Raw genomic sequence first — 23,227 nt, 5'->3', positions numbered from 1 at the left:
AGATTAAATTGTGGTTTGTGGCTGTGGGACTTCATGGGGGGTGTACTTTAGTTTACAGTAGGTTTCAGAGAAGCTCAGAGAAATAGAAAATAAGCCTGTAATGCTGTTTTTTAAAATCAACTGTTACTGGAATTACTGTCTCTCTTGCCACTTCCTCAGTATGGGTGTCTGAAAATGCCAACATAAGGAAAACCTTAGTGTTTTTCTGCTGTTTTTTCCAGGGCCTCTCCCTCTCCTTCTCCCTTTATTATCTCTTTCTGTTTCCGCAGTGGATTGTAGTTAAAAGCATACAGATTCTAGTTACTCCTGGAATGCTCCAGAAGCCATCTGAGGAGAGTAATAGCAAAGATAAGTCCAGCATCCAACACTTTGGTCCATTCTTCTTGACTGCAAGAAGTCTTTTTCCCTTCTGATCTCAGAAGTCTAGATAGGTCTACTCAAAGTATTCGAATTTCATTTTCATGTAATTGAATGGGTCTTCCTTTATTATTATCCTTGAGCTTCTGAGATGACAATGATTTCACAGGTCTGCACTAGAAACCCTTATTGCTGGATAGATGTTGAACCATGATCCTTTGGCATGTCTGTGCTGATATTTCCTTCACTTACGCATTATACACTTGAAAGGTATCAGCAAAGATCTTGTGCAGTTAGGTACAGGCAGCAAGTTCAGCTGATCATCCCCTTGAACTTTCAGCAGATGCAACATCTTCTGGTGCCATGTGTTTGAGAACCCTGACTGATTGTTCTCCTATTTATCACTGCTGCCTGCAGGTAGTAGTCTTCATCCAGAGGGACACTTTGTGATCTGTTTAGGAATCCCAAGGGCTGTTGAACTTGTTATTTCCAACAATTAGGCCACTGTTTGTGTTCCTCAGCTTTATTCCACTGCTTTTCCAACTCCTAACCTCCTGCTGACCAGAGATCAGAGAACTCCCACCCAGCTTTCCTCCTATGATCTTTCCCAGAATTGTCTTTCCTACCCTGACTTTGGTCTACCTCAAGCTATTTTCTTTTTCTTAACACTGACTCTGTGCAGAAATTATCCTAACGTGGTTTATAAACTCATTTTTTCCTACTCAGCTTTTTTTGTTGTTGCCTGTACCGCTAGTAACAGATGTTCTGCTCTGATTCCATTGTCTGTCCTTTTCAGTGATTCTCAGTGGTTCCCTTCTGTACTGAAAAAATCCTCCAGAATTTGAGAGGAGGAGGACTAATTCAGTTAAGGCAGGCTACTACCCACGATAGATTTTTTTTTCCTTCTGGCATTTTTAAAAGTTTCTAGAAAGTATCCCATCTAGTGAATATTACTGGCCAAATGGGAATTTCTTCAGTGCTCCAACTTCTCAGGATTACCCTTTAATAATTAAGATAATGCTTAAGATATTCCCAGGAACAGGGATAAGTAATATGTTATTGTATTTCCAATTAAGTTTTTAAAAGGTTATGCAGATGGAATGGCTTAATTATTCAGTTTATCAGTAAACTGCCATTAGATAGACTCATGATGTGAATAATGGAGAATGTGAAGGAATACAGTTAATGTATGTTAATATATGTAATATATTACAGGCATCATTAATATATTAATGTAATATATTACAGGCAGAGGCTGAGTATTCACTCAAGACTGAACAAGAACAATGGTAAATCAGCAAGTAGAACCCAATTTTTGTGTTTGAATCCTGATCAGTGTAATGACTGCCATTCCTGTAATATTAATATATGTAATATGTTTTTACTTAAGAATCCTTTGGTATTTCTACGACCTTTAATATTTTCCGAGTTTTTCTTTCATGCCGTGCTTTTATTTCATGCTAGCATAACAGTACTGAGTGCTTTGTATTACACTTCTAAAATAAAATATGTGACCTTTTGGGATTGTGGCCGGAGCACTGGAGGAATCTGCAAACACTATAATTGTGTGCAGAGCTGTAAAGAAGCAAGTTTTCTCCCTGGTGTGTTCCAGAACTTCTTCCATGATAGCCAACAGATATGTAAAATTTTGGCCCTGAATCTCTATCCTGCACTCACATATTTCTTACTTATAAAAGAGTAAGATCTTGACCTAGGGCTTGAATGGGGAATATTGAAGCTTTAATCCAGCATCTCCAATTTGTCTGCCATATAAACTTGGGGAGTTACTTATCCTTTCCATGTGTGACAAAGGGTTGATAATATCTATCTTTAACAGATACTAGGTCTAGTTCAATATTATATGGTGCAGACATTAAAAAATCAGAAGTATTATGTAAATGCCAATGATAGTCATTCAGAAAAAAAGTTTTTTTTTTGTTTGTTTGTTTTTCTTTTTGTAAAGGAACATTTAGTTGGTAGAAATTAATTTTGTCTTTAGAGCTACTGGCTAGTTAGCTAAGGTGGCTATATGGCTCTGTATTAGAATAGTCACATGGTTTTATGAATATATATTCACATAGACACCAGTTTGATACAGAGATACTATAATGTGCATTTTACAAATGAGTTGGGGGAAGGGTGAAATTTCAGAATATCCAACACTTTTACTCAAAAACGTTCTTACCTTCAGCTGGGATGGGCACCAGCATATGGGATGCAGACTGCAGCAGTCTTCATGTGTTCCTCTTGACCTAGAAGTGATATCATGTAATCTGTGTCAAGCTGACACGACAACCTAAAATGCCTCCTGGAAAGACTTCAGCACTGCCTATTGCAAAAGGCAAACAAAGCCAATACAAGCAAAACTGGAACTGTATCTTGGGAGTCAGCTGTGTTTCAGCTATTCCTTTTTTCATGCAGCTCAGGTTTGGAAGAGGCTGAGCATTCACTTAAGATTGAACAGGAACATTGGCAAATCAGCAAGTAGAACCCAACTTCGGGGCGTGAATCCTGATCAGTATAACAACTGCCATTCCTGTTTTTCTAGAGCTGTATTTAAGGTTAGTCTTCATTTTGAGTTTTCATATACAATAAAACAACAGGAAGCTTATACAAAAATCTTAGAAATGTTTTCTGGGAATATTTCAGGAAACTGATAAATATAAAGACCTGGTGATACATTCAAGAAAGAGGTGTCTTGGTCACAATCCTGCAGCAAGTTCCATGTCAACTGTGTTCATGCATAATGTTTATACACTGCTCCTCCCCACCACATATCTACATTTGTGTCTATCCATTTCTACTGCATAGTTTTGAATATCTGACAAACTATTTCACAAGAATGTGCAGAACAAATAATCAGAAACAATTAACCATTGAAGGATGATGTATAAGTAATGCCATTCTGTACTTATTAACTGCACTAAACAGAAATCTTTGTAGGAAAAATAGTCTTACAACAATCAATATAATTAACAAAAAATGTAAACAGCATATTGTTTTTTTTTTTTTTTTGACAGAGTATCAAATATTTGAATGTCTTAAAAAAAAAAAAAAAAAGGATTCCCTTATTTGCCTATCACAGTGACAATTACACTGTGCTTTTTTGCTGTTTGAACTGTTTGTCCTTTTTGTCTTTCCCATTCCTCATCATCTTTGTCCAAATCAAAAGTTTCTGGATAAACGGGCAGCTTGTCTTTTGGACACTCCTCGTAGTAACTTCGAACATATTTTCCAACAGACCATCCTTTGTATTCCTCAGGCATTTTGCATTCTAAGCCATTGTAGTGAACATTATAGTGATGCTTCAGCCAGTAGAAAAGATAATGAATGTTGTAATCACATCTCCAAGGATTCTCTCTCAGCCATAGTACTTTCAGAAAGTAAAGATCCTCTAGTACTCCATATTCAAAATTCTGCAAGCTGTTGTTTGATAGGTCCAGCTCCTCTAAGTTGTTGAGTCCTGAGAAAGCAGCTAATCAACAGAGAGATAATTTATTAATATGAATTAGAGAAAATGTGCTTATTTGCAACAGAAAATAACTTCTTCATAGTTATATATGTTAAGTATATATAAATATTGCTAAAGGCTACAAAAAATACTTCTCAAACACTGAACTTTAGAATATGGCTTGTGCCCTGAGTATTGACATTTGTTCTGAATATGCCAACATTAGGGGAGTTGTACTGCCGATAAAGTTACAAAACGTGTATGAATATGCATGTGTGTAGTATAGGGATGGAGGAGGTAAATGGATACTTGATTTGCACATAAAATTCTACCGTTATTGCAGAAATAGAAATATAGCTGGTTACATGTTAGACAAAGTGAAGGTCCAGTAGTTTTTATATGTATGTATGCATTTGTGTATGCATGTATATACAGAGTCTTTAAAATGAATATTTTAAGAATCAGAAGAAAATAAACATGGATCTTTGTAATAACAATCCTGAGTCATATTTCAGAGAGCAGTTCATACTTTTTGCAAGTATACTCAGTTTCATTGCATGGCAGAAGGCTTAATTTAAATAAGTTGACTATGTATAATGTTAAACCTCATAAACCTCATTTTACTGATATTACCACTTTCTCCGACTATTTAACTTCTAAAATACTAATAGAGAAGGATCTTATTGCTTCCTTCATTCTATCTCTCCTTCTTTGTGACTGCTTTCAGAATTAAAAAACAAATACACACAGGCAATAAACAAATTGCTAAACAGGGACACGAGTTGTAATAATACATAACTTAAGAGTAATTATATATAGTGATTTTTAATCCAAAATAGTTTAAATACTTCTGGTTTCTCTATAATTTTCTCTCCAATATTATTTAATAGAAGCCTCATTATATGATAACTTTTTAGATTTGGCACAGATACTTAAAGGCATTCAATTATTTGGCATTTTGGTAAATGATTAGCATTCAGTCAGTGAAATTCTATTTTTGCACTTGGTTGGCTTACTGTTAAGAAATAGCAGCTAAAAACAATCTCTCTTCACTGACTTCCACAATTAACACATTTCAGTGCAAACTTTTATGAGTTTGCTACAAAAGGTTAAATTTGCACTAACTTCTGAATTTTTAAATCCCCATGTTTTTTCTCCCCATGTTTGTATATGACAAAGACAATACCAAAGTTTATAATTAATAAAACACAAATAACTTTTTAAAGAATATTTAAAAATATTCTTACCAGGATCAATGTAAGCTATTCCATTACTGTTTAGGTTTAATACCTTCAGTTCACTGACATCTTCAAATTCTTTGGATCTTAGTTGTCTAATTTTGTTGTTGGACAAATCAAGTTTAACTATATCTGGAGGTATGTTACCTGGAACTTTCTTTAAATCTTAAAAAAAAAAAAAAAAAGGAAAAGACATAACTCGTGTTAGCTACAGATAATCCTTGCTGCTTAGGTGTCACAGTTGCATTCCACACAGAGCTCAGTCTAGCTTTATTTCTTGGTTTCTTTCACTTTTTTTTTTTTTTTTTTTTTTTTTTTCCCAATACGTGTGTCAAGATTTAAGATGATTTTTCTTCCTCTGACTTCTATTGCTTTTTTTCATTTTCATCTTTACATTTCATATAAAAGTTGCTGTCTTCATTAGTGCTTATAGTAAAGCATCTTTCTGTGTTTTACATTTTTATTTTAATAGAACTATACTATCCATTTGCATAGGAATGGGGTAGGTAGTGTAGTATTCATACTATACTAAGGAAAGGTATGTGTGAAATGCTCGATCATTTAGATTAAAAAAAGAAAAAAGACAGTAACTATGTAAATAAAGGTACATTGGTATGTGCACATCTTCCATAATCTAACTATTGTGTACGGTCTTACATCGTTTGTTTTCTGTTGCCAAAAGGCAAAATATCTAAATTTTATCAGCAATAAATGTCAGTTATTATAATATTTAGTTAAATATGTAGCTGTACTTCTAGAATTATAATTTTGTAGTACTTAAAATAATATTTAATACTTTGCATTTTGTTTCTATACTCATACTTATTATATGTCCAGGCAGCATTTCTAAGCATTCTGTCTATTTACTTCTTTATCCTACTTGAATTATTGGCATTACCAGAGTAGCCAAGCACCTCTCTCTCATCTACATACATACCCTCATGGTGTTTGTTTTTTTTTTTTTGAAAGAGTTAGAGAAATAATAGCTTCTTTATGAGTAGTATGGGCACATTGTTGAGAAATGCAACTGTCGTTTGAATCTTCTCAGGATAAGATTAACAAACCTAATCTTCATGGTTTTTGTCTACTAAATGTTCTAATCTTGGGCTGTTATTACAGTAAAAAGGATGGTTCCTGGATCTGTGCTGAAATTGATACTTCTGAGTTTCTGAAGACATCTAATGCATCAGTCATTCTAGAGACTAAAGCAACACATCAGAGACTTCTTGCCTTATATTTGAATTTTACTAGAGGATTGGTATGATAAATACATGTTTTATAAATATGTAAACATTATAAATGCTCCAATCTGCTTTGTTTGGAGTGTTTCCTGCTTGTGCAGATGTCAGTTTCAGTGCCTATTTATCACGAAAATGAATGCAAATAATGCTTGAATTCAGAAACTTGGAGAGTTTTGCTGTACTGGAAAGCAGATTTTTTTCAAACTACTTTGCGGAAAAGCAAGCAGAAAGTACTTTTGCATCCAACTTTTGGGGCTTCTTTCTTTCTTTTTTTTTTTTTTTCTCTTTTTTTTTTCTTTTTTTCTTTCTTTTTTTTTTTTTTTTCTTTTCTTTTTTTCCTCTTTAATGACCAAAGACATAGAATACTTCAGTTTTGAAGCACTGACTGTTCTGACATATCACTGATCTGATGAGATATGAATAAGAAGTTCTTAAAAAGGTGGACATACATATAGTTATATTTATTTTTCAGATGTCTGCTCCATGAGCTTTCTGGCATTAACTGGGGTCCTGAGGGACAAAGTGCAGACTTTCTCAAGTCTCCTTAGAGATCCATAGTATTGCTATACTGCTGGTCATTCCATCCCCATCATTGAATAACGGGTTATAATCTTTTCTCTCATCTTACAGATCTGGCAGATATTATACCCTGCTTTCTACTCTGAAATCTTGCCCATGTGGATTTACAGGAATTTTTATGTTTTCTCAGGATTTTGAGTGCATTATATTCCTATTTCTGATGAAAATTCCGTTGAAATTGTGCATCTGCTGCACACTAATCATATGCAGGGACAAAAAGTACAATGCTTTCATCAAAGACTGCCATATGTTCAGAAAACCCAAATTTCCATGGGATATGTGCATCCAGCTGTCAAGCATATGCACAGTAGATCTGATACTTCCTACAATTGGACTTAGTGTGTGCATGCTAGACATTCCAGAAGTCCAGGAGTGATATAGTTAGCTCTTGACCTGAAGAAGGGAGTCCCTGTACCCTCTCGTACACTCCTGTGGCTGTTGAAGTAACTATTTATTCATTGGTTATCACTAGAGAAGACAGTAAAGACAGTAATCCTTTTCCTTTTTCTTCGTTTTTTTTTTTATTTTATTTTATTTTATTTTATTTTATTTTATTTTATTTTATTTTATTTTATTTTATTTTATTTATTTTATTTTATTTTATTTTATTTTATTTTATTTTATTTTTAATACTATGAAACTCCTATGAAACTCCCATGAAGATCAGACCACATTGAAGGTTTCTATGATCTATTTATTTATTTATTTATTTATTTTAAAGTAACATTTATCTTGGCAAAAGTTTTTGAGTATTGTTAATGTAGTCAACTTATCTCTTCTATACAACTAAATGGGAAGAGCTGGAAACTCAGTCTTATATCAGCATTTATATTATATATCATTTTTCTGTACAGATGCACTGTTTACTGGGTACATGAGTCAATGATGATGTAATTAGGATCCTATGAAGGATAAATAAGATCTTACCTACAAGGAAAGGTAGGTGAATATTAAGAAATTAATGAATGTTAGCCAATAGAAAAGCATAACTCATTAATAAAAAGATGTGGTAGCTGCATAGCAAAAGGAATTTAGCAGCGAGAAAAAAATAAAAGCATCAAGACTTTTTTATGACATACATAACAGACAACCCATATAATCAAATATTAAAGTGATTAATGCTTTATATTTAGGTATTGTATCCTTATATTGACTTCTGAGCTTCTCTTTGGCATTAAAGTTCAAGAGTAAGGACAAATAGAGGAGTAGAAAACGTGCTGAATGATACAAGTAGGCAAAACAGTGATCTAGTATTATAGGATATAATTTGCAGAAGTTGTGAGAAAATCCTCCCAGTTTGGGCTACTCCTTGCAATACATTTTATTTCAGATTTTATAATGTTGAAGAACAACTCTCTTCTGAATTGTTTTGTTCTTTGCTTTGTTTCAATGTGGCATAAAATATGAGAAATACAAAGCATGAATAAATGTGCATTTTTGTGTTGATAAATGCCCCAGCTGGTTTGCCCTTAGGGCTTAACTATGGAGCCTGAGATGCATTTGGGAATGGAATGGATCCAAGTGTCTGAAAAACATTTCTTGAAGGCACTTCAGCCTTGAAATGTTTGTACTGGGAGAAAGAACACAGTGGAGGTATTTCTTTTTGAAGAGAAGCATGCAATTTCTTCCCACAGTAGAAGAAATCTTGCTCAGAATATATGAGGTTGCAATGGCTCTTCTTTGCAATTAGGTTCCTTTGGGGATTGTAAGCACAGCTGGCTGCTCCAGTCCTGTTTCACAGTTCCCTTTTGTCATTCTTGCTATCTTTGTGTTTGTACATGGGAAAGAAGAAAATACACTCTGTGCTTCTTTTTATCAGTACAAAAATTTTGGGACAGCTGTAATATGACTGATGAGTATGCTTATGGTTGTAGAATCAGACAGGTGAGGTGCTGGTGCTTTAATAACTTAAGCAGGGGCTTAATTTCATTCCTGTTGATTTTTGCTGTGCAATGAGCATTAAAGAATATTTGTGAGAAATATATTTGCAGTAGAAAAGAGAGAAAAGTAATTAAAAGTATTAGTTAAAGTAAGTCAAGATAATATTGGTACTATATTAGTTTGCTGTAAATAATATATGAAGAAAAGTAGCAAGGGAGATAGAATATGAAAATAATTCATTCAGTTAAAAAGAATGATACAAACCTTTCCTCTTGCAGTTCAGAGTTGGTACAGGAAATACATAGATGTGGCACAAAGAGGAATCAAATTCTGGTTTGACAGGCTTCTCCTGTTTTATGTTCTTAGGGTCCTGTCTGTCCTCTTCACTACATAGCTGTCCAGCTTTTATCTGTTTTAGCTTCTGATTTTTCAGTTCTATTGGGTGCACACACTTGGCATAATTTCCCAAATTCCTGTTTGTTGGAACCTGTAGCATTGTAACAAGAGTTTCTAGTTCGCAGTTGCAATGCCAGGGATTATCATAAAGACGTAGGTAGTTTAGATTGGGCATATAAATAAAAATCTCCTCAGATAAAGTCTTGATTTGGTTATGCTGGAGTAAGAGTGTGGTAAGTTTATTCAAACCAAAGAAAGCCTGGCTCTCAATTTTTGATATATCATTCTGCTGTAAATCCAGACTTTTCAATACTTTATACTTAGAAAACATATTGTTCTTCAATTTACGAATCCTGTTTCTTGCTAGCAGCATGTGTTTCAAATCCTCAGGCCAATCAGGTGCCACAAAAATCAGTTTTCTTTCCTGACAGTCTAAGTATTTCTCATGAAGATAAGTGTATAAATCACATGGTAGGCCTAGGGCATTGCGCTTAACAGTGCTAGATGTTTTCCTTGAGGTTCTTTCCCGTTCATTGTTTCTCAAATTCCTACTCCTCGTCTTCCTAAAGTCAGATGCTTTACAAAGAAGTAGAAGTACTATAATAGTAATTACTTGCATCCTGACATTCAGCTAGCACCAGTTAGTGTTTGTGACAACTGGAACGTAAGTTAAAGTTTTTGGTTGTTTCAAACAGTGTTGTTCAGATTTGAGGAGGCACAGCTGAGGTGCGAGGAATCCCTGTGTTGGAAGAAAAATTAAATGTTAGAACAGATGAAACAGGCCTTTTCATGGAGGCTTGTACATAATGTGCAACTTTCAGTCAATTACCCAATCATTACACTACTTGGAGCTTCACAAATATTTTGAAAATGTAATGTCCTATCTCATTTTTTTTGTTTGTTTTACTGTCTGTGGTCTAATGTCATTCATTTTGATAAAACATGGCAAACTGTGGAGACCACTTTCTACCTGATTTTGTTAGAAGAGTCTCATGTTTAGGAAAATGCCATCAGGCTGAATCTTCTTTGTATTAAGTTCATCTTGGAAGATAAGCTTGAGAGAGGAGCTTGAGGCTGATATTTTCCAGCTTGCCAGGTGTTGACCTACTGGAACACATAAAGAGCCAGGTAAAGTCATTGAGTGTTCCTATCAAACCGGAGACTTTAAAGTTCATTTGTTTTTGAGTTGTTGCTTTTGAGGTTGAGTCCCATTTTATCCTAACTAGCTTTGCTACTACCGGGTGTCTCTCATGGTCCATGTCAGATAGACAAAGTTGGCTAGACTGCTCTGAGAAGGACCCAAATACAGTCTTTTTCAAAAGCATCTGAGGTTATTGTATGTCTTCTGAAGGCAGATGGTGCAAAGGGGACCTGCAGGTCCTGGCAGTGGCCTGCTTCAAACCACTCCCTGGTCTGCCTACCTGAGGAGGCAGAGTGTAGAGGAGTTAGCCAGGAGCTTTTGCATTTCCAGGGAAGCCAAACACAATCACTGGTGATTATTCTTAGGGGAAGACAAGGACTACTTCATGCAACCATGTCCAAAATTGCCCTCGTATTGTTAGTAAGATTCTAGCCTATGTTTACTCCTCAATTTTTTGCAGTGCTCCTATGCAGTGCCCCTTGCCCAGTCATTTTGGCCACATGGTTGTTTCCTCAGAAACATTTTAACCCCTGAAGTTTTTAAATTATCTGACTTTTCATCTCATATATTTCGTAGTTTTTGTTGGTCACCATCATTCCTTCTGATTTTTTTATTTATTTATTTTTTTTAATTCTTAATTTTTTGGAATTCTTAATTCTTTTTTTTTTTTTTTTTTTTTTTCCTATGACTGTGGACATCTTTGCATTAAGCTCAAATTTTTATTTATTTATTTATTTTTTTCTTGACCTTATCACTTAAGAAGGTGCAATGAATGCAATCTTAAATGCAGATCATTGGAGAAATATTCTATTTCTGAAAATCAGCTGTTCTGGCCTCAAAAAACCTTCTCTTCATCTGGAAGAAAAGTTGCATAATAAATCAGCTAATATTAGGTAAAACCCCTCTGAAAGCAAAGCAATCTATGATGTTTAAGCAAATTAATAGATCAGTTTAAATCACATCAGGACTGTAGAGCGTTCCCAGTGTTTATGTAGTTCTAACTTATCATACAAATGGAACAGTCCTGTCTGTGCATGTTATTATATCCCTCCAATCCATGTGGCCAGTTGTCAATATTTACTTAACTTTTAATAACTTTGAAAATCTGTTGATTGTTTTTTCCATTTTGTTCCTGTAGTTGCCAGATTCTATCTGCATTGAGATTCAGTTAATTCATAGAGTGCATTGCAGGGATGACTTTACTCCTTACATGAAAAAATGAAATTTTGTTACTTTTTGGCAGTTATGTGCTACTCAGTGTAATTTGATCATGTGTTTTAATAACTTCAGTCATAACTGTGATCCTCTGTGTTGTTTTGAACTGTTCACCATTCTGGTAATGTGAACACTCACTCTACCAGGAGAGCTTGGAAATAGAAAAAATACAACTTGGAGAAGGAAAAGTAATAAATAATTATGAAAATATTCTTTCCCTTTCCTTTCCATCTCCTGGGTCTTAATTGGCATTTATTACTAGTCTTATATCCTGCCTGAAAACTAAATTATAGTCAGCAATAATACCAAAATGTGCAACTCTCTCAGTAGCATTTACAGGTTGATAACTATGTCTCATTTAGTTTTAGGGCAAGAATAATATAAGATGTGTGTTGTTTCTGTGGCTTAGCAGCCTTAATGATATTTTTCATTGCTTAGATTCTTTGGAGTTATGCAATCGCTCTCAGGGATCCTGAGGGATCAAGGTCCTACTCTTCAAAAATGCATTGAGTTACACAGTGTAACAGGATGCCAATGAAGTCATAGTTCCAATAGTAAAATAATGTACAGACCTACTGTTGGACTAATCCTTGACTGCAATTGAAAACATGTATTTGGCTTGCCAGGTGAATATATATATTTTTAAGATTTTTATGCATTTCTTTTAACTATATAAACCTTTCATACTACATTTTCCATAGTAGATATCTCTATCAGGTTTACTTTTTGTTTTCATTTCAGTTAAGACAAATTAGTTGTTTTTGAAGATAAGACTAAGGCAAAATATTATGTGTTTAACAGGAGTTTTTGCATCATTACCTTTGAGGATAGACTTAAAATTGGGCAAAGAGAGTGGTTGTGGGAGGGCTGTTTCTAGTGTCAGACATCTACTTTTCTTTATTGTATTAAAATTGCAAAAATCTCTGAAAAGTTGTAGTTTCCAAAAATTATATGTACACATTATATTTACACAGAAGAGATATCAAAATTCTCTGAAATTCCATACTTGCAGATAATTAGTAAGGCATTTCCTACATTTTGTCTGGTTGCTGCACCTCTACTCTCAGATGGAAAAAACAATTTCATGTATGCAATCAAATTATGGTATCACAATATGTACTAAGGGAACTGATAATTTCTGTAGAAAACTTAATTCTGTCATTTCCTAACACCAAATTGCTTAATTAGGTTGCTTTCTCATCTTTTGTTAACATAAGACAGAAAGCAGACAGAAAGCTAAGCCAGCAATTAGTTGAAAGAGTATAAGAAGAGACGTTTCCTCTGGACAACTTCAGCTATGTATTCTAGGTTGTTTTATTTATTTATTTATTTGTGTGTGTGTGTGTGTGTGTGTGTGTGCATGTTTTCTGTTCAGTAATCTGATATGGCAATAGTTTCTACTAGGATATTGACCTAAATGGACTGAATCTGTGATAAGAATTCTTATGTTTCCATGGCTGTTTTCCAAGTTCTGAGAATTTGAACTTTTAAACTTTCAAAAGATTTTTTTTAGGTGAATGTAAGAATTTGCAAGACTTAATTCTTTCTGAATGCCAGGGACTAAATGCAAGTAATAGAAACTTTCTTCACAAATCTATTTCATAGTGAGAAGGATTTTTTTTTTTTTTTTAAAGTGCTTTTGTTATTTGGGTACACGAATCTCACTGATTTTAAGTAAAAAGTGTCATGTTCTTAACTAATTAGTTCTATTTGAAAACAGAGCTTTTTAGTATTCAGAGGTAATCAGAGAAGTTCTCATTTATTTTATACATTGCTAGGGGAAACTTATGTTCAATGTGAATGAAGTTTAATAAAAAGGCTTCAAAATTTCACCAGTCTCTTGGGAGGTTCTCGCTTATTTTAAGTTTGGAGTTGTCAGCTACGATATTTTAATCCTACATTATTTCTAAATTCTTTATTGCTTCATCTGTTAGTACACCCCGGGTTCTCAATATGTCTCGCTAAATTTCTAGGTATTTGTGAGAGCCTTTATGTGAAAGGTGTCTAAGTGTAATGACCATTATATGTTTTGTCCATTCTTTTTCCTTCAAAGTTTCCTTCAATATTTTCAGTATTACATCATTTTGCCAATATGTATTTGATACATACCAGCAAGTATGTTCCTATGTGATGCCTGGACCTAGTTCAGATAGCAAGGACTAAGATTTGTTCTCAGTATGAGCTGTAAATGACTTTACCCTGTGACCCTGTGTATTTGGAGGAAAAACATTTAGCTATGACTTTTAGCTATGACTTTAGCTGTACCATGTGATACTCCATGCCCATTTTACTAATTATTGCAGATGAAGCTGGTGAATCAGCATTCCACTGATTAAATATACCCAAGTATTCTTTTGAAGTATTGAAAAGAACAAAATTTTCAACAAGTAGCAAAATTTGACAGTAGATGATATCCTAATATTATATTGTTTGTCTTAGACTATCCAACTATCCTATTACATAGACCATGTGAAGAGATGTTCAAAACGCTCCTTTTGGTATGGTCTTAAAACTTGCTGATTATATGCAATTCACATCTGAATACACATAACATAGCTATTAAGCATCTCCCAGATATAATTCGGTTCAGCATGTTTCCACATAGAGCAGAAAAAAAGTGCAAACCTTATTTAAAAAGTCTCTTTCTCTCTTTTTCACTGATATTAAATGTATTCCTGGATTACATCAGATGTTTAGCTTGTTATAGAATATAGAAGACTCTTCAGAATATTGTTAGAATTTTAATTAGGTTTAATAAGGCAGTAGCTTCTTACCCAATTATTATGTAGTAATGCATCATATTAAAATTCTAAGAACTCTTCCAGGAAGAAGAAAAAAAAAAAAGAAAAAAGAAAAAGGAAAAAATGAAAAGAATGAATGGGCATAAAATAGGGAAATAACCATAAAAATCTTCAGAATATCATATTTTGGCAAACTCAAAGGACTGGTGAAATTGGTGAACTGATGAAATTGTGAGGTAAGAGGTACTTAACAATATTTGCAAGGAAAGAAATGTGTTTCTTTAGATTTTGAAGCTAAATTAACATTCAAATTTAAATATTTAAATATTTAAATGTAAATGCTAAATATTTAAATATAATCATTTAGGTTTTAAATAAAAAAATGATAAATTTCAACTTCCTAAGTGTAATTTCATTCCATAATGTATATATGTGTTTTTTGTTATGATTTCTGAATTGAAAAGAAGGTTCTTATAATAGTATTGCATATTTGGTTATGTGATGGATATCATTGATACAATAATCGCTATGCAAACATCCACCAGACACAAGACTACCACATAAAAAGAATCTCAAACATAGGTTTTCCAAGAATAGACTTGGCAAACATCTGTCAAAGATTGCTTAGGCTTATTTTTCTATCTCCACTGGAGGTTTGGACTAAGATGACCTATTAAAATCTCTTCAGCTTTTATTGCAGCAGCTTCAGGTCTTTATTGCCATAATTAAATATAATACTTAATTTCATGAGCTGCTGATTCTCTCTTTTCATCCAGCTTTCTTCTTTTCTATGAAGTCTGTCACAAGTATCTTACTGATCTGCCAGGTTTTTCATGACTGATTTTAAGCTTTAAAAAAAAAAAAAAAGGAGGAAATAAAAGGGGAAAAGATATGGAAAAAATTTCTGTGTCCTCTTTCAAGGCAGAGTGATATTGTGGATCATGTATATGTACCTCAACTAACTTTAGACAAGAGACATATAACAATTGGAGCATGACAGAACAAGTGGTCAGTCTAATATGACCACCTGAAAGTATATGCTTTTTTCACAGTATGCGCTACATCCTTTCACTTCCAATTGTGATTGGACAGGTGGACTTCACTGTGGTCATCTCAGGAGAAAAATTCAAATGATTAACCATTTGATAATATTTTTAGCCTTCTGATTATTAGCAGCAACATAGTGTGTATTGAGAACTTCATTCTGGACTAGTCATAGACTCAGTTAGGTTGAAAGGGACCTCTGGAAATCTTCTAGTTCAACCACCCAACCAAGGTAGATCCAACTAAGTTAGGTCACAGCACCTTTTCTAGTGCAGTTCTGAGTATCTCCAAGGACAGAGATTCCACAACCTCTCTGGGCAAAGTGCTCTGATTTTGGCCTCCCTCATGGTGAAAAAAAAAATCCTAGTATCTAACCAGAATATACTATGTTGTAAAGTGTCTTCAGTCTCTTGTCCTTACACTTTCAAAAAGAATCTCTTTTTGTGTTTTCTATACTCCCATTAGATAGTTACAGAGAGCAATAAGATCTCTCCCTTAACAGTCACTTCTTCAGGCTAAACAAAACAAATTTTCTAAGACTCTCCTTGTACATCATGTGCCTCTAACAATATTGGAGGACCTCCACTGGACTTGCCAGAGAATGCCAATATCTTCTTGTACTGGGGAGCCCCAAAGGGTGCTGTCTCACAAGAGACAGTTCTGTTCTTGTTTCTTATGAAACCATCAGTTCTCACAACCTCTGTCAAATAGAGGAGAATAATTACTTCCCTTGACTTGCTGATTAGACTCCTGCTAATACAGCCTAGTAGGTATTAGCACATATATGTGCTAATATTATGTAGTTGGCCACCTTTTTCATGAGAGCACGCTGTTGATTTACATTGAAATTACTATTGACCAGGATTCTCAGGTGCATAGGTTTGATAGTCCAGTTCTGCTTTATATCCAGTCTGTGCCTAGCCTATTTCATAGGATTATTCCATCCCAGATGTGGGACTTTTCATTTGTCTTTTTTGCATTTCATGAGGTTTCTGTCCTCCTATTTTTCCAGACTAAATCTCTCTGAATAGTGATCCTACTCTCCCATATATTGACACTCCCCCAGTTTGGTGTCTTTTGTGAATTTGCTGAGAAATGCACTCTGTTCTGTCATCTAGATCATTACTAAAGAAATATTGACCCTGGAGGAATGCTAGTTGTCACAAGCCACCAATGGAATTTATTACCATTAGTGACAATCCTTTGGTTTGTAATCCAGAAAAAAATTAACTCACTTTGAAGTCCACTTATCCAGCTTATGTTTTATTTCTTTGGCTATAAAGGATACTGCATTGAAGACCTTGCTGTAGTCAGGATAAACAGAAGCTGCTGTTTTCACCTTATCTGAAGATCCGGTCATTTCATCACAGAGAGCTATTACCTCAGTGAATAATGATGTATCCTTGGTAAATTCACGCTGGCTGTTCCCTATCACCTTTTTATACTTCATGTGTTTGGGCATGGCTTCAAGGATCGTTTGCTACATAACCTTCCTAGGGACTTAGGGGAGGCCGACTCGCTGTAGTTTCCTAGATCCTTCTTCCTCTTCCTGATGGTGGATGTGACATTTCCTTTCCTCCAGTCATCTGGGATTTTTCTCTGCTTACTTAGACCTTTCAAAAATGATGAGTGAGGCCTCTCACCCTATATTGGGTTTATGTGGCAAGGTTTCGGTAACTGGGGGGCTGCAAGGGTGTCCTCTGTGAGCAGATCCCAGCATCTGCCCCATGTCAGATCAGAGCCAGCTCCAGCCAGTTCCAAAAGGGATGTGCCACTGGCCACTGCCAGCTGAGCCAGGGAGCCATGACAGAGCAGATCTCCATACTGCAGCCTGTGGAGAAGCCTCTGGTGGAGCAGGTAGATTTGGCCAGGAGGAGGCTGCGGCCCATGGTGATGAGCCCATGCAGGAACAGGAGGTCTGGCAGGAGCTGCTGCCCATGGGGGACCCATTTTGGAGCAGTCCATTCTTGAAGGATGAATCCCATGGTACAAACCCATATTGAAGCAGTTATTGAAGAGCTGCAATCTGTAGGAAGTCCATGTAGGATCACTTTGAGAAGGATGGCATGTGGGAAGGACCCCATGCTGGAGCAGGGGAATAGAGTGACCATGAAGGAGCAGCAGACAAAGCGTCACTGACTGACCACAACCCCCATTCCCCATGTCTCTGTATCACTCAGGGGGAGGACATAGAAAGTGTTTTTAGTTTGCTTTTAGTTTCTCACTGCTCTAGGCTGTTTAGCAATAATTCATATTAATCTCCCTACTTTGAGTCTGTTTTGCCCATGACAGTAATTGACGAGTGATCTCCTTGTCTTTATCTCAACCCTTGATTCCTTTTCCATCTTATTTTCTTCCCATCTTCCTTTGAGGAGGGGGAATGAGAGAATGGTTGTGGTGAAGTTTAGCTATCCATTGGTATGAAACCATCACACAGTGACAGGAGCCAACTTTCTTAGTACTCATGCATCTCACCTGGTCTTACTTCCTTAAGTGCTCACTGATAGTATCTTCTATTGGGGGCATTGCTTCACTCCCTGACTCTTCTACAAGGCTTCTGGCAGGCCTGAAGGCATGCCTCAGGATTAAAACTGAGGTAAAAAAGCCATTATGTACCTTGGCCTTAAAGGTCATCCAGCTCTCCTGGGCTCTCCTTTTGCCCTCCGTGGCACTGAGATCCAATTACCATGAGATCCTTTCAAGTAGACCATTGAAAAAGTCAAGATTTGCTCTCAAGCTTAGGCTTTCTCTCATAATTTGTCTTGCTGTCTTCTCTCAGGATTTTAAGCTCCTCTTTTTCATGGTTGCAGTAACCAAGACCACTCCAGTTCTTCACGTCCTGGACAATTTTTTAATTTTTTATTTGTGAAGTCAGTGTAGCAGAACATCACCTCTGGACTGTTCATCAGTCATCTGGATCAAGAAATTGTCTTCAACACACTGCAGAAGTGTTTAGATTGTTTGCAACCAGACATGTTCTCCCAGAAAGTTTCAGAGGGGTTTAAGTCTCTCATGAGTAAGGCTTCCTCCAGCTGTCCAAAGATGGTTCCATCTGCTTTCTTGATCAAGCAGTCTGCAGCAGATACCTACCACAATGTAATGCTAATACGCCTATCCTCTAATACTAGTTTAATTAACAATATATGCCAGCCTACTCTATATATTTCACAGAGTTCTACAGAAACTTTAAATAGAACATGCTAGTCAAAAAATTTCTATGGCATGTCCAGTTATTATTGATGGTGTAAAAAGTTTGTATGAAGGTATGGTCATAAAAATGGATTTTTGCTAGAAAGGATTGTTGATAAGTGTATTGTGTGAGATAAGTACTTGTGTGCCAGCTGGGAGAAAAAAAAAAAAAAAAGTTATTCTAAAATCTTATTTGGATGATTGGTTACAGAGTTCTGCCTTTCCTGCTTAGATATATTCTTCTATGAAGCTGAAAGATTGCTTGGTTGGTTAAAGATTGCTTGCTGCATTAAAGGCTGCCATAAAGGAAAAGAAGCTTGATGACCCAGGATAATGGCCTCCACAAAGCAGTGTATAGATTTTGAAGATAGCTGAAGATTTTTTCTCTTTTCTGTGAGGAAAACTAATGTTCTCCTTTCAAAGTCCATAGAGTCTAGAAATCTGTTTTTCTTTTGTATTTGCATAATATATTTTTGTTCCTCTCAGTCTATAATGCAGTATTCTCAGATTACTAACATATGCTTCAACAAAGTTTTCTGTTGTGTGTCTCTAGTCCTGCCAGTCTCCTCTTCATCAGTTTTATTCTCATCATAATCTGTGTTTTCTCCATGTTGGCTAATATTTTGTCTTTCTAAATTATCACACAGTTTTACTGATGTTTGGAACAGCCGTTCTATATGTAATCCTAGCCTATGTTATTCTGGTTACCTAAGTATTCTGTTACCACCAAAAGTCAGATCCATGTATTTTATTTGATATGTAAATCACATTTCAGCAAGGAAACATTCTCCAGAGTAGATGAAGCTTTCAATGTGATAAAATATTTGAAATAAAAAGGAAAATTCTTCTCTGGTAAAATACTGGTATATATTTTGCAATTAACATGTACCTCAGTAATAGTAAGCTTTTCCAGCCACACATTATGTTCCTGGTATAAAAGTATAAGATACTAGTCTTTTTATTGACAATTTTGGGGCAAAAATGAAAGATCACTGTTTCTGAGATTACAAGGAAGTTAAAAAATTCACTGCCCTGTGAAGACTTTCATAGCAGACACAATTCATAAACAATTCATGTGCCATGTCAAAAAACACATCTCACCATAGGTCCTGTTTAATAAGGTAACTAGTACAAAGTTCTTAAAAGTGGCAGTATTGTATTTTGTAGTATTGTACATGAAGCTTGCTATTGTATATCAAATGTCCATTATTGGAACAATGAACAAGTGTAGTCTGAAAGTGGTGAAAGCACTCCATTTTTGATTCTCTCCTATGTTTCCACACAAAAATTTTAACCTCTGTATTAAACAACATGAGTCATCAGGTACAGTTTCCCTCTGAAAAGTTCTTTTGCATATGGTAGACATGAATATCGTCTATTTGGAATGTGTGAGAAGGTGATTTTATCAGATTGCATTTAAAACAATGATCCTGAGACTGCTAATGCCAAATTAATCAAAAGAGCCAATATGACACAATTACTGAAGAATTCAGCTGTAACACAAAACAAGGATTTATTTTAAAACAAGTCTACTTGCTCGAACTTAAGTTCTAAGAAACCTGTCACTTTAAAAATGGCAGAAGTTAATACAAGTCATGTATTAAAAGTCTCAGGTCATAAAAATGGGTCATATGACCTGCAAGGAAAATCAGTGTCTCTTCAAGAGTACTAGAAAGTTTTGAACAGCATTCAAAATGCAATAAGAAAGGCTTCTCTGTACCTTAAGTTGTGCAACCTTGTGGCAACATATAGTTTTAAAAGTTTTTAAACTGCCAGTTAATAAAATTCTACTATTTTATTATCTGTTTTCTTAGATGTGTTTGGAAGTGTACTCTCTCAGAGTTTGATTTTCTCCACTCAACTCTGTGGCATATGTCCCTAAAATGCAAAAAGACAAGCTTCTCTCAAGAAGCATACTTATATTTCTGTACTTAATGTGAAATAAATATTTCTATTTAGTAAAAAAATACAAATGCACGACCTCATATTCTGTTGTGTTTTTTTTTTTTTCTGTCTTATTTTCTTTTTTTTTTTCATAAAATGTAATCTTACATTTCATTTGTAATATTTTTGTATTATCATTTTTACAGATAACATTGTTTTCCAGCTTCCTCTCTCTCTCTCCCTCTTTTTTTTTTCCCTGTTCAGTTCAAGACAGCATGTTTCCCCACTCTATATTGAAAATATAAAGTCAGTTCTGAAAATTTATGCCACTCCTTAAGTAGTCAGTTCCTCAGTGGGTGTTCCTGTCCTTCTTCAAAATGACTTTTTGCTGACTTGCAGAACTGCAAATGTAGACTAAATGTCTACCAGAGCAGTGGGTCCTATTTCTAGGCTCTGATTTTCTGTATGTTTTCATTTGTGGTGCTTGTGGCAATAGTTATTTATTCCAGTTAGAAATTTAGTTCAGTAAAATAAATAGTTTTCAGTATGCTACAAACCAAGTCTGCAGAAGGAAACTTAAATATATTCTGAGTATAGATTCTTAGCTTTTACAGCGTGCTGTAGATTAACATTTTCCATTTATACAGTTTGCTTTCTTTTAGCTAACATTTAGTATAAGGAAATATTTTCCAAAAGAACTGATTAGAACTTTAGAAAACATTGAAAAATATGAGATATAGGCACTTAATTCACTTTTGTATCTCTTTTAACTTTTCAGATTCTTTTAATAGTACTCTTCTAAATAATTATATGAGCAGAGAAGCTCTAAGTGTACATTTGTGTTGTTAACGTCCTTTGATAGAGCTCTGGTTTTCATTTCCACCAGGCACTGCTTGTAAAATCAATGGCAAAGAGTCCACCAAGCTTACACTGAGAAGTCTATTCATTTTCAAAGTATGCACACAAAAATCACAGTTAATTAAAAAAGGATGGTTTTGCAGTTGAGATAACTTTAAAATGATATTGTTTTGATACGGTGAAATATGCTGTATGATAGTGCTATTCCCCACTAATATGCAATTCATGGAGCAGAGGAAAAAGTGCAGCAGAAAAACAAAAGAATCTTTAAAACTTCAGCAAGAAGCAAATTCTATTTAATGTATAACAGCATTTCCTACAGTACTTTCCAGAATATTTTAGCTATAGTATTTTATATTCTTTCATTCTGTAATATATTCTTGTAATAAGCTGCACTCTCTCTCACTCTTTTAATTTTGAAAAGGAGGTTTCCCAGTTTGCAGTATCTGAGTTTAGCTCCCTGCAAAAAAATCACAGACAAAGGTTTACAGTACCTGGGCTCTGGAAGAGGATGTCACAAGCTCATCTGTTTGGACCTTTCAGGTTGCATTCAGGTTTGTACTTCACGTCTTTCTTTCATTCTGTGAAGGAGAGAATCCTTTATATGACTGGCTGCATCCTGCATTCATGGTATACTGAAGCAGAACAAGCACTGCAGCAGGCTTCCAGGGTTTTGAATTACATGACTACAGCTGTTTAAATTTTACTGAGGAATAATAGCACTATAGGTTTGGATCACGTCCAACAAAGTGTCAGATCCACAAACAGCTAGTACTTACTGCATAATGAGAACAAGGCTTGCTTTTTGTAGCCATAAATAGACTAATTCTATGTTATGATTAGTTAGGATTTTAAATCAGGAGGTTTGGAAATGCAGTTTTTGCTAAGGTATAAAGAAATAAAAGACACTGTGCATTGGAAAAATATAAATTTTCACTTGAGTTCCTGAAAAGGAAATTAATTCAAAAGTGAACTTCCCTCACTATTTTATAATGATTTAAAATATAGATTGAAGTAGTGTCCGTAACTAAAACTAGTGCCTTTTTTTTTTTTTTTAAGGTGTATTATTTTATATCTTGAAATGTGCTACAAAAGTATATGTAATACTAAACTGTAATGTAGTGAAAGTCTGCAGTGTGTTAATAAAGACTCTTATGTATATCCCTGCATACACTGAGAGGATTCTCCAAACCAAAAATTACTTGCAAAATGATAAAGAAATTAGGGTAATGGAGTAATGGTTTAGCTTCCCGTTTCACAAAAACTTTCCAGAACCAAGGATGAAAGCAGATATAACAAGTCTTGTTCTTCTTCAAGCATTCTTCTTGCTCTGAGTGTCTGTCTCGTTTCTGACAATCACACTGAGACTATGGGAAGTATTGCACAGTGATAACATGAAATTTGAAATGAGGGCTGAGGTTAGAGCTAAGAACTATCTACCTCTTCAAAATACCAGTAATTGGTTATTTATTCAAAAAAGCAAAATTCCCGCTTGTTTAAGAAGTGTAATCATGAAGTGTAAGGATCTGTCTCTAGAAAGCATGATCTAACTGCAGTCAGAGAAGAGTGAGTGATCATCATCAAACTAGGAAAACCACGGGCTTCCCCTTTCCAGTGGAATGAAGTGGATTTGCTTACCAGTGTATTTGAGAGCTCTGAAAGGCATTCCACAGCTTCCTCCATTTTGGGTTTCCCTCTGATTCTGGAACAGTGTTTAATGATCATAACTGAGCACTTAAGTAAACTGTTAAAACCAAGAGGAGCGTCAAATTGCATCAGTGTTGCAGAAAGCATTTTAATAGGGCAGATTTATTTTTTTTTCCCTCACTGGATGAAGTAAACCAAAGGGAACTACTGTATGTATGGTTAACATTTCTAACATTTCAGAGTTAGAAAAATGTAGTGATACTATAGTATAAGCATATAAATGATGTTAAAGAGTATTCTATAACCAGAATACATATTCTGTAGAAGCCTGTTTTTTGTTTTTTTTTTTTTTTTCCCCTTCATTT

The 23,227-nt window shown here is 35.0% G+C and overlaps 1 protein-coding gene across 6 annotated transcripts; it reads right to left on the bottom strand.

The window, feature by feature from the left end:
* Positions 1-2,445: 2,445 nt before the first annotated feature.
* On the bottom strand, positions 2,446-22,973 carry LRRC17 (leucine rich repeat containing 17). 6 transcript variants are annotated; one of them, XM_072030720.1, is made up of 6 exons: positions 22,854-22,973; positions 21,710-21,796; positions 10,114-10,250; positions 9,012-9,882; positions 5,056-5,211; positions 2,446-3,832 (listed from the first exon to the last, which is right to left on the bottom strand). In XM_072030720.1, the coding sequence occupies exons 4-6, from the start codon at positions 9,760-9,762 to the stop codon at positions 3,426-3,428; spliced, it is 1,314 nt and encodes a 437-aa protein (XP_071886821.1). In that variant the 5' UTR covers positions 9,763-9,882; positions 10,114-10,250; positions 21,710-21,796; positions 22,854-22,973; the 3' UTR covers positions 2,446-3,425. The 6 variants fall into 6 exon arrangements, with proteins under 6 accessions (XP_071886821.1, XP_071886851.1, XP_071886784.1 ...); XM_072030750.1 differs by having other exon boundaries at positions 10,114-10,247; XM_072030683.1 differs by lacking the exon at positions 10,114-10,250.
* Between the last annotated feature and the right edge of the window lie 254 nt (positions 22,974-23,227).

Source organism: Anas platyrhynchos, chromosome 1 (assembly GCF_047663525.1).
Source record: "Anas platyrhynchos isolate ZD024472 breed Pekin duck chromosome 1, IASCAAS_PekinDuck_T2T, whole genome shotgun sequence".
Taxonomy (NCBI): Eukaryota; Metazoa; Chordata; class Aves; order Anseriformes; family Anatidae; genus Anas; species Anas platyrhynchos.
Note: the sequence above shows the minus strand (reverse complement) of the source record. Positions and strands in the feature narration are given on the sequence as shown.